The 14,010-nt window shown below is 44.6% G+C and overlaps 1 protein-coding gene across 1 annotated transcript in view; it reads left to right on the top strand.

The window, feature by feature from the left end:
- STAT3 (signal transducer and activator of transcription 3) overlaps positions 1-14,010 on the top strand; it is a 66,383-nt gene that overhangs the window by 38,199 nt on the left and 14,174 nt on the right. Inside the window, exons 2-11 of the mRNA XM_049781710.1 lie at positions 1,178-1,327; positions 2,235-2,379; positions 4,604-4,702; positions 8,172-8,267; positions 8,666-8,747; positions 8,941-9,035; positions 9,149-9,300; positions 11,701-11,859; positions 11,973-12,065; positions 12,758-12,817. Coding sequence (XP_049637667.1) covers positions 1,200-1,327; positions 2,235-2,379; positions 4,604-4,702; positions 8,172-8,267; positions 8,666-8,747; positions 8,941-9,035; positions 9,149-9,300; positions 11,701-11,859; positions 11,973-12,065; positions 12,758-12,817 — 1,109 coding nt within the window. The 5' untranslated portion in view covers positions 1,178-1,199. The remainder of the gene's footprint in view (positions 1-1,177; positions 1,328-2,234; positions 2,380-4,603; positions 4,703-8,171; positions 8,268-8,665; positions 8,748-8,940; positions 9,036-9,148; positions 9,301-11,700; positions 11,860-11,972; positions 12,066-12,757; positions 12,818-14,010) is intronic.

Raw genomic sequence — 14,010 nt, 5'->3', positions numbered from 1 at the left:
GGATCAAACCTGAGTCAGCCATATGCAAGGCAAGTGCCTTACCTGCTATACTATCTCACTGGCCTCTGTAAGTGTAAAATCCACTCTGACGTGACCCACACTCTTTCGAAAGAGGGCTAAAAGCAATTGGTTAGTTTAATTTTGGGAATGGGGTTACTCCTGGTCTGTACTCAAATTCTTTACAGTGTGATGTCAGGGATTGAACCTGGGTTGACCACCTGCACAACAAATGCCTTACTGCTATACCATTTCTCCAGCCCCTAGTTTTATTATTTATCAGCATTTCTTTGAGGTACCTATGCACTTGGCTACAGCTTTCAGTTTGTGTGCCTGGTATTTTTCTTTATTTTTTTTCTTTCTTATTCCAGACTGGGAAATTTAGAAAATGAGGTTAGGAATTGGAGAGACAGTTTGAGCCCTGGCACCTAGATGGTCCCCAAGCACCACTGGGATTTATTCCTAAACACGGAGTCAGAAGTAGCCCTTGACTATCTGTGGGCATGAGAAAGAAAGAGGAGGAGGACGGGGGAGGGAGAGAGAAGGAAAGAAAAGGAAAGAAAGGAGGGAGGGAGGCAGGGAGGGAGGGAGGGAGGGAGGGAGGGAAGGGAGGGAGGGAGGGAAGGGAGGGAGGGAGGGAGGGAGGGAGGGAGGGAGGGAGGGAAGGGAGGGAGGGAGGGAGGGAGGGAAGGGAGGGAGGGAGGGAGGGAGGGAGGGAGGGAGGGAGGAAGGAAGGAAGGAAGGAAGGAAGGAAGGAAGGAAGGAAGGAAGGAAGGAAGGAAGGAAGGAAAAAAGAAAGCTTTTATAAGAAGATATGATTCTAGAGTAGAGATTGTGATGACATGTATTGTTATAAATTGGTAGGAATATGTAGGATCTTTTCCAAAGCGTGTTTGTTTGGGGACCATACCTGACCATGCTCAGGGCTTACTTCCTCCGGGCTCTGCTCTCAGGTATCACATCTGGAGTGACTTCAGGGACCGACCATATGGTAATCCTCTGGATTGAATTAGGTGGCTGCATGAAAGGAAAGCAGCCTACCCACTGTACTATCTCCCTACCTCCCCTCACCCCCAGCATATTTCATACTAATCACAGACCTGAGGCCTGTACTGAGTAAATGGGGGGATTTCAAGACTGCTAGGCTTTATAGTGACCTTGTGAACACTTTGGTTTACAGTTGGGACCCTGATTCCAGCAGGATGGCACAATGGAATCAGCTCCAGCAGTTGGACACGAGGTACCTGGAGCAGCTGCATCAGCTGTACAGCGACAGTTTCCCCATGGAGCTGCGGCAGTTCCTGGCCCCTTGGATTGAGAGTCAAGACTGGTAAATTCTTTTTTTTTTTCTTGAAATTTATTTATTATATAGAACTGTCATTCAAAACCATGGAACAACACAGTATAATGTGAATTATATTTGGTAAATTCTTCTTAAGAAATTCCCCCTGTAGATTAGCTTTTAGTTTAGTCAAGACACATATTCCTGCTCTTGATTAAATCTTGACTAACAATCGCGTAGAAAACAAGACAAAACAAAATACTGTATAGGCTACCGTTGAATGGACTAAAGGAAATGATATTGAAGAGATGTTGAAAAACTGTTGTATATTAGAAGGACCTGCAAGCCACTCTCTATAGGCCCATTGAAACAGCTTTCATGGTGGTAGATTAAGATTGATTTTGCTCTTATTTACTTGTGAGATCTGCTGTCTGTTCTGACACTCTGGCATGCATTATATGTATTTTTTCTGAGTGAGAATTTCATCCTCTGTAGAAGTTTGGGTATATTCTTGTGACTCCTCTTTTAAAGGAGAGAGACAAAGTAATGAATAGAGGCTTATCACGGAAGAGATAAGAGAGTGTCACAATTTTAACACTCGGATGCATTTGGATCCGCTTATTTATTTTGGCCCCTGACCCAGTGTTCCCAGATTTTGTTGAGGAACCGGGGAAGTGATTCAGATGTTGAGGAGAGTTCATCCGAACCAGGGATTACTTATTTGCTGTTTATAATCTGTCCACAAAGTTGGCTGAGAATTTAAAGCAAAGTAACACTTCCCTCAGACACTTTGAAAGTGTCAGCTCTGACAGTGGCTAACAACGATTCAGTTGATATTTATTGTTGCTGAGCAGGCTGAGTCCTAAAATGATCAGTTTGTGTGTGTCTTTCGTGTGGGGATTGTATGGTGTGAGTAGGTTTCAGAATCACTTTTATCATTCTTCCTTTTCCCCAGGGCATATGCTGCCAGCAAAGAATCCCACGCCACTCTGGTGTTTCACAATCTCTTGGGTGAGATAGACCAGCAGTATAGCCGCTTCCTCCAGGAATCCAATGTCCTCTATCAACACAACCTGCGAAGGATCAAGCAATTTCTTCAGGTGTGATCGGGTCTTTATCTCTCTCCTGGAAGTAGTTCTTGTCTCAGGGTCAGGAGCACCTCTTTTGTACTTTGAACTAAAGCAGACTTGAGCCCCATTTTCAAATCCTCATCTACAGATGCTCTCATTCCCTGAAATTCACTTCTTTTATCTGTTGGAGTGATAATGTAATTGTTATGATAACCATGCTGTCATATGAATTATATGACTGTGGAGCCAAAGAGAGAAATCTCAGTGACTAAGTGGGGGGGGGGGGGGAAACCTGGGGTTTAAGGAACACTGCCCAGAGCAATCCCTGATGGGAGTAGCCTCTGAGCACCTTTCAGATGTGACCCCAAATCAGATTAAAGAAAAATAGCATGATTATAGCTAGGTCTTCTCTTAGGAAGAGGACTTTTACTTTTAAATGTAAAAGTTATCCTATTGTTGTTGCTGTTGTTGTTTTTATTTAAACCACTGTGATCTTTTTTTGTTTGTTTTGTTTTGTTTTTGGTTTTTGGGTCATACCCGGCAGTGCTCAGGGGTTACTCCTGGCTTTATGCTCAGAAATCGCTCCTGGCAGGCTCGGGGGACCATTTGGGATGCCAGGATTCGAACCACCTTCCTTCTGTATGCAAGGCAAATGCCCTTGTGCTGTCTGTGCTGTCTCTCTGGCTCCTAAACCACTGTGATTTTAAAGTTATTCATTGTTGGGTTTAAGACATCAATGTTTCAGGACCAAATCCTGAACCAGCCTCCCTCCACCAATATTCCTAGAGTTCATCCCATGCGACTACCACCCTCCCAAGCCTGCCATCAATAATAAGCACCTTTTTAAAGTTTGGTTGTTAGAGTTTATGTCTCATATGTTTCATTGTTGTCTCTGGCTTGGATTTTTTTTTTTTTTTAACAATGCTTGAAGCCTATTCCTGACATGATGCTTAAGGGGAGGGCAGAAAGGCCCATTTCAGAGGTACCATAGATTAGAGCTGGGGCTTCTGTATGCAAAGTGTGTGCTCTAGCCCTTTGAGTCATCTCCCAGCTATATGTGTTACAGGGTTTGTTTTTTTGTTTTGGTTTGGTTTGGTTTGGTTTGGGGGCTACATCTGGTGATGCTCACAGCTTACTACTGACTGTCCACTCAAGAATTACTCCTGGAAATGCACAAGGGACCATATAGGGTGCTGGGGACTGAACCCTGGTTGGCCATGTATAAGAGCCTTACCCATTTTATTATCTCTCTGCCCCACCCACTCAGTGTTACAGATTTGATCATATTTCACTATATAATCGTTGGATATTTTTGGGGGGCCACACTCAACAGCGCTCAGGGGTTATTCCTAGCTCTGTGCTCAAAAATCATTCCTGGCAGGCTCCGGGGACCATGTGAGATGCCAGGGATTGAACGAGGGTCAGCCACGTGCAAGGCAAATGCCCTACTCCCTGTGCTATCACTCTGGCCACAATTATTGGATTTTAAGCCAACTTTTTTTTCCATAAAAGTAGAGTATTGACCATCATTTGAAATTTAAAAAAAATTGTACACCAGAAATATTGTAAAGATAAGGCACTTATCTTGCATGTAGCCAATCTCTTCTGATCACCAGGATGGGCCCTAAGCACATAGCAAACACAAGCCCCTTGATGGTGACCCAAACCCAAAATGAAAATAAATCAAATAATAATAAAATTTAAAAATTGTGCCTGTGTTACTTAAAAAAAAAAAAAAGAGTACAAGGCTGGAGAGGTAGCACAGCGATAGAGCGTTTGCCTTGCACACAACCGATATAGGATAGGATGGATGGTGGTTCAAATTCCGGCATCCCATATGGTCCCCATGCCTGCCAGGAGCGATTTTTGAGCACAGAGCCAGGAATAACCCCTGAGCGCCACCGTGTGTGACCCAAAAAACAAAAACAGCACAAAATTACTTGGTAAAATATGGTACCACTTGGCAAAAATCAGACCTTTCCCCCTGAAGACCAAGGTAACATACTTTGTACCACTGTCCAAAGACTGCCTCACTGTCACTTCTCTGGGAGGCATCCTCATCTCAACTGCCTTTACTCCTCTTCCCTCTGCACCCAGATTGCTGCCAGCCTCACAGACCTGTTTTCAATAAAGTACAATGTTATGCTTATTCCAATTAATGAGGAAGTGAGGTTGACGACAGCAACGATCTGTCCACATCTCTGTAGTTGGACTAAAAGCTTTTCCATGGTCTTTCTTCCCCTCCGGCTTACAGAGCAGGTATCTGGAGAAGCCTATGGAGATCGCCCGGATTGTAGCCCGGTGTCTGTGGGAAGAGTCGCGCCTCCTCCAGACGGCAGCCACAGCAGCCCAGGTGAGAGCTGGGGAAAGCTCTTCCTTCTCAGCACAGAGCTGTGCTCACCTTACAGGTTCTTAGGAGGAGGTACACGATCCTCCACACCCATGCAAAACGGGTGTGGTGTTCTTGGCCAGCCTGATCAGGCCAGCAGCTCCTGTGGTACACAGGTGGGGGGTGAGGGGATTTCCCTTTAGGGCTACACCTGGCTATGGATGGAGGTTCAAGGATTGAATCAGGGTCTGACACATTCAAGATATGTGCGATCTCCCTGACCCTCACTCACAAACTTCATTTACTTATTTATATTTGGTTTGGGGGCCACACCTGGTGATGCTTGGAGCTTACTCCTGGCTCTGTGCTCAGTGACCCCTCTGGCAGGCACCCTACCCAATATCACACTGACCCCCACTCACAAACTTTAAATGGGTCATTTCTCTGCATCTTGTTTGTTTTGCTTAGTAGCATAATATAAATTCTTTTATCTTGTGCCACATTATCTATTGGTATTTGCTGTAATTTATCAGTAATTTCCCTTGTGAATAGATGATCATTCAGGTTTTTTCCATTATAAATACTAGTGCTATATATTTCTATGTATCTTTTTTGTTTATGAGCCATACCAGCAGTGAACAGGAGGTACTTAGAGATCTATACTAGCAGTTTGCTTTAAGGAGTTCAGGGGACCATGTAATGTCAGGGATCAGACCTAGGCCTTTGGAGTTGGAGTTACAGTACAGCAAGTCAGGCGTTTGCCTTGCACATGGCTGTCCCAGGTTTGATTCCCTTTTCCGTCTATAGTCCCCTGAGCCACAGGAATGATTCCTGAATGCAGACCCAGGAGTAAATCCCTCTCCCAGAAAACAAAAACAAGAAAGAAAAAAAAAAAACTTTAGGCCACCTGCATGCAAAGCACTGCTCAGCCTGTTTCGTTCTTTGTCTCTTCCTACATACTTATATATCTTCTCATATTCATGTTTTGATTTTTCTAGACTACATTTCCAGACATGAAATTGCTATGGCAAAGAGTCTGTCTGTTTAATCTTACTAATAGTTCTGGATTGCTTTACTTTTTATTTGGGGGCCACACCCAGTTGAGTTCAGGGCTTATTCCTCCCTCCTTACTACATTGCAGGGAATCAAATTCAGGTGAGCTCCATATAAGGCAAGTGCCTACTGTATTATTGCTCCAGCCCCCAAGATAAAAATTGCAAGAGTTATATGTCCTCTTACATAATAGCAGAAGTAACCTGTTAGATGATGTAATGAAAGGTCTGATTCATAGCAGTCAAATATATGTGATGAACAAACACATGATTGAAATATGTGATAAAATGGGTAGAGCATCAGGAGATAGGAAGATGAGCAGAGATTTCTGCTCCCAGGACTCTTAGAGATTCTAGATACACAAGCACTCAAAGTGAGAAAAAGTAATAAGTAATTATATAAGTAATTTAAATAGGGAAGTTGAATCAGGTTTCACAGAAGCATAAATATTCACAGAGTTTGGAGTGAGTGAGTTTGAGTGTCCTGGTAGAAACACCTTGCCAATGTAAATGCCAGCATGTAGGAAGGTCGAAAGTATGTGGGTGCTCTGGGGTCACCGAAGCATGTCAGTGGATTATATGGAGCATCTTTTTGTACCGGGTTGAGTTTTGATTTTGTTTTTCGCATTTTGGGCCACACTCGGTGATATTTGAGGGCTACTCCTAGATCTACTCTCAGGAATCACTCCTGGCAGGCTCACAGAACCATATGGGGTTCTGGGGATCAAACCTGGGTTGGCCACATGTAAGGCAAATGCCCTACCCACTGTGCTCTCACTTTCTGAGATATTTATACCTAGAAGCAGTAGGAAGTCAGTTTTTATAAAGGTATTTCAAAGTGGGTTCTGTAGTTGATAGTTAATTGTATCTGTTCTCCCCATGAGGGAGAGTATGAATTGAGAAGCTGACATGGGAACTGCACAGTAGGATAAAATGCCAGCAGTAGTATGGGCAATGCAAGGCTAAAAGGCATAGCTTAGTGGAGCTTTCTGATGTTTGCCCTGTGAGTGAGATCTTTTTTTTTTGGGGTCACACCCGGCAGTGCTCAGGGGTTACTCCTGGCTGTCTGCTCAGAAATAGCTCCTGGCAGGCACGGGGGACCATATGGGACACCGGGATTCGAACCAACCACCTTTGGTCCTGGATCGACTGCTTGCAAGGCAAACACCGCTGTGCTATCTCTCCAGGCCCTGTGAGTGAGATCTGGGGTGGAGAGATTGGGCCTGCAGGTTAGCGCTTGCCAGCCAGCATTAGGGAGCTTCAGAGATCAATACCAATTTCCATTGAATATAGAGCTCAGCCTCTTGAACTATAATCTTTTGAAATCAGACCGTTGCATTTGTCCTAAGTGTGCCGCTGATTAAGAGTGGGTGGAGACAAGTGCCAGCTTAAATGTGTTGGGTTCTAGAGCAGGAAGAGCCCCTGCTTCACATGTCAAGGTGCTAAGTTCAAACCTCAAGCACAGAACTGCCAGATGTGCACCAAAGGTGGGGAGAAATGTCCTGGCCCTGACACCTCAGTGTCCTTAGCATTATTGTATGGCCCCAGTAAGGAAAAAACAAAACAAAACGGAACTGTAGGTTTGTTTTTGTTTGGGGGCCACACCTGGTAGTGATCGGGAATCATACCTAATATGGTGCAATTTGTGATGATGGGGATCAAACTAAAGTCAGCTGCATGCAAGGCAGTGCTATCATACCAGCACAGATCTGTGAGATTTCAGTGGAAAGATCTTTGTGTGTTCCCATGTCTTTCTTCCAATCTTCCCAGCCCACTGAGTCACACTATGAAGAATTAAGAAGGGATGGAGGGAGGTGTCCTCTCTGGCACTTCTAAGGGAAAGTTGTATTTTGCAAGTTCGGATAAGGCTTGGGAGAGGAGCGAGTGGTTCCCTTTAGCACTGGCATGCTTGCTCGCATCTGTTTTGAGACTCCTGGTGGCAGCATAGAGACCAGAGTGGAGGAAGACATTAGAGACAAAAAGAACAGAAGGTGGTGCTTATCAGCCAGAGATGGAGTTGAGGGATTATGAATCCAGAGTGGGGAGGACATGGTGACCCACTGTGCTGTCAGAGACAGTTAAGGGTCTCTAGCTTAGAACCCAAGATGTATGCTGTCTCTTGGAGCTCAGTTCCTTTCCAGTGGTTTCCCATTCTGTTCTTGTTCCCCTGTCTGATTACTGCAATTTGTACATGGTCCTTTACTTGGAAGCTGACAAAAGACATCATGTTAAAAGTTTCATGTCCAGCTGGTAAGGTGCTTTTCTTGCAATTGACTCAGGTTCTATCCCCAACACCCTGAGCCTCTACCAAGAGAGATTCTTTCTTTTACTGTGCTACTAGCAACTCAGATCCCATGGAATGGGCAGGATGGAGACAGGGCCCTGGAATCCTTTTCTCCTTGTTTCCTGTAATCACATGTATGTTGGCTCCTTTCTGGCAGCAAGGGGGCCAGGCCAGCCACCCCACAGCTGCCGTGGTGACAGAGAAGCAACAGATGCTGGAGCAGCACCTCCAGGATGTTCGGAAGCGAGTCCAGGTGATGTGGCACTGGGCTGGAAGCCTGTCTTGGGCGGGGATGGGGGGGGGACATCGCGTGAAGGTGCGGTGTGGTTCTCTTTTGAGGTTCTGGCTTCACTTTCGAACATTCTTCTCAGAAACATTCTCTTCCCTTCCCCAGAGACTTTTTTATTTATTTATTTATTTATTTTGGTTTTTGGGTCACACCCAGCGGTGCTCAGGGGTTACTCCTGGCTATCTGCTCAGAAATAGCTCCTGGCAGTCACGGGGGACCATATGGGACACCGGGATTTGAACCAACCACCTTTGGTCCTGGATTGGCTGCTTGCAAGGCAAACACCGCTGTGCTATCTCTCTGGGCCCGAGACTTTTTTTTTTTTAACATCAGGTTTTGTTTGATTTGTTTCTTTGAAACAGGATCTAGAACAGAAAATGAAAGTGGTAGAAAATCTGCAAGATGACTTCGATTTCAACTACAAAACCCTCAAGAGTCAAGGAGGCAAGTAGCTCCTTGAAACATGTGTCTCTCCTCCAGAAAGGGTGTGTGTTTGTAGAGTTGAACTTTGTAGATTCAAAGCGAGGGTCAGCCTTGCTGCTGGAGGTTGCTCTGGTGCCACTGGTGCCTAAGGGCGCCTGGTTACCGAGGAGAGGCGATTTTCCTGTGGGTCCAACCATCTTTCCTTCGTCAGCAGACATGCAGGATCTGAATGGGAACAACCAGTCGGTGACCAGACAGAAGATGCAGCAGCTAGAACAGATGCTCACAGCGCTGGATCAGATGCGGCGAGTATGAGCTTTCCTGCCTGATTTCTTCAAGTTCCTTCTCTGAGACGGACTTGAAACTGATAAGAGAGTGGCTGGGAAGAAGGATTTTCTTATATTGTTTTGGTTTTCACTCAGAGCATCGTAAGTGAGATGGCGGGGCTTCTGTCCGCTATGGAGTATGTGCAGAAAACGCTCACAGATGAGGAACTGGCTGACTGGAAGCGGCGGCAGCAGATTGCGTGCATCGGAGGCCCCCCTAACATCTGCCTTGACCGCCTGGAGAATTGGTAAAGGATTAAAGGGAAGGCGTCCCTGGCTTTCTGGAAAGTTGTGCTAAATTACGGTCATGAGTCAACGTCCAGAGAAATGGCATTATATCTCAAGGGCAGGAACTTCAACTGACTCCAGTTTAATTTAAAGAAGTAAAGCTTTTAGGGGCTAAGAGATAAAGTACTTACTTGCCCTGCATGCAACCACCCTGTTTAACTCCTAGGCACTGTGTATGGTTTCCAGAGCACTGCTAGGAGTGATCCCTGACTATAAATCTGGAGTTTGACCCCGAGCTTTCTATTGCCAAGAAGGAAAAATAAAGAATTATAATTTTCGCTTTATTTGGATGATATCTTCCCTTCCCATATTTGGAAAAAAGTTTTTTTTGTTTTTGGGTCACACCTGTTGGCACTCAGGGGTTACTCCTGGGTCTGTGCTCAGAAATTGTTTCTGGCTGGCTTGGGGACCATATGGGATAACAGGATTCGAATCACCATCTGAACTGGGTCGGCTGTGTGCAAGGCAAACGCCCTACAGCTGTGTTCTCTCTGGACCCCATATTTGGAAAATTAAAAAAAGTTTTCATTGTATTAGGCCAAAGATGTCACACCCAGCTGTACTCAGGGCCTACTTCCAGCTCTGTGCTTAAGGGGTCCCTCTGGCAGTACATGGAGTACCCTGTGGTGCTGGGAATTAAACTTCTTGCATCCATGGGGCTGGAGCAATAGTTCAGTGGGTAGGGCATTTGCCTTGCACGCAGTCAACCTAGGTTCTATCTTTAGCATACCATTTGGTCCCTGAGCACCCTAGGAATGTCCCCTGATGCAAAGTCAGATTTAATCCCTGAGCATCACCAGATGTGGCCCCCTAAAACAAAGAAAAAAAAAATTCCTGCACGAAAAGCATGTCCCCTGGTCCAAGAGATATCTCCGGCCCTGTACAGAAACTCCTTATCAAAAACTCTTGAAAACAAAGCGCAAAATGTGTTGTACCCACTTGAGAAACTTGCCGTGAAAAGACACCCAGATACGAACACTACCGTGATACTGTCTGAATTCTGCTAATTTGCTGAAAGCACATTTTAATGCCTTCTGATCAAGAAGGTTACATTCTGGGAATAGGGGAATGTAAGTGCACGTGGGAGGATGCTTAAAAGTCCCCACAGCTGTCCTCCCCACATCCGTTCTTGCCTTTCACCCTGCCTTTGAGGTCTTCTAGTCTTCATTAGTGGTAGACCATCAAACAGAGATGCTCATCCCCTCCATTTGTGGGGACAGATTTATTCAGCCTTTGTCTCCCTATTCACTTTTTTAAACATACAGATGGTCTACAAGTTGAAACAGTGCCTATATGTATATCCTTAAAGGTTGTCTTTGAAAAGGGTCTTGAGGATCATGCAAGGGGACACTTAGGCCAGTGAGGGCCTGGGGACTTGGCCAAAGTTGCCCAGACTTTGTGTAACAGTTCTGTTCTCTCAGGCTCTCTCACCTACTGTGTTCCCCAGTCCTCGCATTTTGGTACAGGCACAAGTTGGGATGAGGCAGAGTGTCGTGATCCATTTTTCACGTTTCCATGTCTGCTGCTTATCACTTTCCAGTGGTGACAGTTAATGTCTCCTAGTGCTGGAAGATTTGACAGACCTCCACTCTGTTCCACTCTGACTTTGAAATGTAAAATTTTAAGGGAAGGTCTTTTTAAAAGGCCACTATCAATTTTTCTTTTATTTTATTTTCCTTTTTTTTGGGGGGGCCACACCCGGCAATGTTCCCCATGGTACTATATCTCTGGTCCCCAATTTTCCTTTTATTTGTTTTGTTTTGATTTGGTTTTGAGCAGTGACTCTCTGGGGTTACTCCTGGCTGCGTACTCAGGGATCATACCTGGCGGTGCTAAGGAGATCTTGTGGGATGCCAGGGATTGAATCCAGGTGGCTGCATGCAAGATAGATATCATACCCGCTGTGCTATCGCTCTGGCCCCTATTTTTTTTCCTTGTCTTTTTTTTTTCTTTATTATTATTATTTTGTATTTTGGGAGCACACCCTGCGGCAATCAAGGGTTACTCCTGCACTCTGCACTCAGAAATTGCTCCTGGTAGGCTCGGGGAACCACATGGGATGCTGGGGATTGAACCTGGGTCCAGCCCGGGTCAGCCATGTGCAAGGCAAACACCCTACCACTGTGCTATCTCTCCAGCTCTTTTCTTAATGCCACTGAACTGCACATTCAGAAATGGTAAATATTATGTTGTATATATCCTCTCTCACACACATAAACACACACACACACATGCGTAAACACAAAACCCCCCTTGTCTGAGGGAGTAGAACCATGTGTTTATTTTCATGGTATGTCCTTCTCCTTGCTCCCATCTCTCTGTGGATACCTGCTTTAGTAACTTTAGCATTGTGTTGGCAGGATAACTTCACTAGCAGAATCTCAGCTTCAGACCCGCCAACAAATCAAGAAACTGGAGGAGTTGCAGCAAAAGGTTTCCTACAAAGGCGACCCCATCGTACAGCATCGGCCCATGCTGGAGGAGAGGATCGTGGAGTTGTTCCGAAATTTAATGAAAAGGTAACAGAATTCCAGTCCCTTTTCCTCCTTCTTTCCCTAGCCTTAGGGAGACATTGGTGCACTTCTGAGGGCTCCAACCAGTCTGTGATCCACTGTCCTGTCTCCCCTTGCAGTGCCTTCGTGGTGGAGCGGCAGCCTTGCATGCCTATGCACCCTGACCGGCCGTTAGTCATCAAGACTGGAGTCCAGTTTACTACCAAAGTCAGGTGGGTGAGTCACTGCCACCTAGGGAAGTATTTACTGAAGAGCTTCTTGGGAGAGTTTTGTTGGTGGCCAGGATGGTTTTTCAAGCCATCAAAAGGTTGTCCATGGTGGATGTGGAATTTGCTGGCAGAGTAGCTCTTCTGTTCTTAAGACCAAAGTGCCATGAAGATCAGATTTGATTTTTTGTTTGTCTTTGTTTTGGGGCTACACTCATTTTGGGACTGTACCCAGCAGTGTTCAGGGGTTACTCCTGGCTCTGCACTCAGAAATCACTCCTGACAGGCTCAGGGGACCATAAGGGATGCCGAGGATCAAACCCAGGTTGGTCCCAGGTCTCCATGGGCAATGCAAAACACCCTACCACTCCAGCTCCGAAGATCAGATTTGTGAGGTGAACATAGGCCTGTCTTGACCTGGAGTCTTAGGCCTTCATTGTCTCCTTCAATTTTGTAAAAGGTGCAAAAATAACGCTGAGGTGATGATTCAACTTAGGGTCAGAGCTGGTATTAGAGGAGGGGTGTTGGGATGTTTTATTTTCAGTGTAAATTTGGAGATTAGGGCCAATCTATTTAATAATTTCTTAGTTGTTTCTTTAGATAGCTAGAGCCTTGAATAAAGAGTTTACAGACTTTTTAAAAAAATGTATTATTTTTGGTTTCACTCACACATCCTTTCTCTCCCTCTTTTCAAACAGATTGCTGGTTAAATTTCCTGAGTTAAACTATCAGCTTAAAATTAAAGTGTGCATTGACAAGTAAGTATGACTTATCTTAGAGACCTTTGTTTTTTGAGCAAAAGTTTTCAAGTGGTTGGTAAGATATTGTTTTTAGCCTTAACAAGATCACAGTGCTGCTGGAGAGATTTGAGTTGTATTTGCTCTTATGATCTTGAGTCTCTCTTTCCCTTCAATTTTTACTTAGAGTAAAAAATTGGGATAGATAAAAATCAAAACATTGGTATGGATTCTTTTTTTGTTTGTTTGTTTGTTTTGTTTTTGGGCCACACCCAGCGTTGCTCAGGGGTTACTCCTGGCTGTCTGCTCAGAAATAGCTCCTGGCAGGCACGGGGGACCATGTGGGACACCGGGATTCGAACCAACCACCTTCGGTCCTGGATCAGCTGCTTGCAAGGCAAACACCGCTGTGCTATCTCTTCGGGCCCTTTTTTTTTTTTTTTTTTTTTTTTTTTAATTTTGGGGCATACCTGGCAATGCTCAGGGATTACTTCTGGCTTTTCACTCAGTAATCAACCCTTGTGGAATCGGGGTTCCATCTGGGATACTACAAGAATGGACATAGGTCGACCAAATACAAGGCAAGTACCCTGCCTACTGCGCTATTACTGCTCTGGCCCGTGGATTCTTTGTTATTGTCCTACGTTTCACTTTATTGTCCTATGTTTCACCACATTATTGGAACATGGTCAAAATTTAACTTATACCAATGCTCTGAAAGAGATTATTAATGAGAAACTATCCCTAATTTTAGGTGATAGAGTTATTTACTTGACTATGTCATGAGTGTAAACTGAAAAATAATTACTAAGAAAATAAAGGATGAGGGCTGGAGCAATAGTAAAGCAGGTAGGGTGCTTGCTTTGTGTGTGGCTGACCTTGGTTTGTTTGATTCCTGTCATCCCATGTGATCTCCTGAGCACTGCCAGTTATGACCAAAAATATAAGTTACTGTAAGAGGTGTTAGCTTTGATAAATAAACAAAAATTAATAACTATTATTGGCTATCAGATGATTTTATAATAAGCAGCAATAATAAAATATACATTGTGATTACATTTCAGATGTTTAAAATCTGAAGAAAAGGAAGGCATTTTCATGAGAAAGAAATACTTTTTTTAATGTGTGTGTGTGTGTGTGTGTGTATGTCTGTGTGTGTCTGTGTATATTTTGTTTGGGGCCACACTTGGCTGGGCTCAGGGATCACTCCTGGT

The sequence above is a fragment of the Suncus etruscus genome, chromosome 1 (genome assembly GCF_024139225.1).
Source record: "Suncus etruscus isolate mSunEtr1 chromosome 1, mSunEtr1.pri.cur, whole genome shotgun sequence".
NCBI classification, from domain to species: Eukaryota; Metazoa; Chordata; class Mammalia; order Eulipotyphla; family Soricidae; genus Suncus; species Suncus etruscus.
The sequence above is the reverse complement of the archived record's forward strand: the minus strand, read 5'-3'. Positions and strand labels throughout refer to the sequence as shown.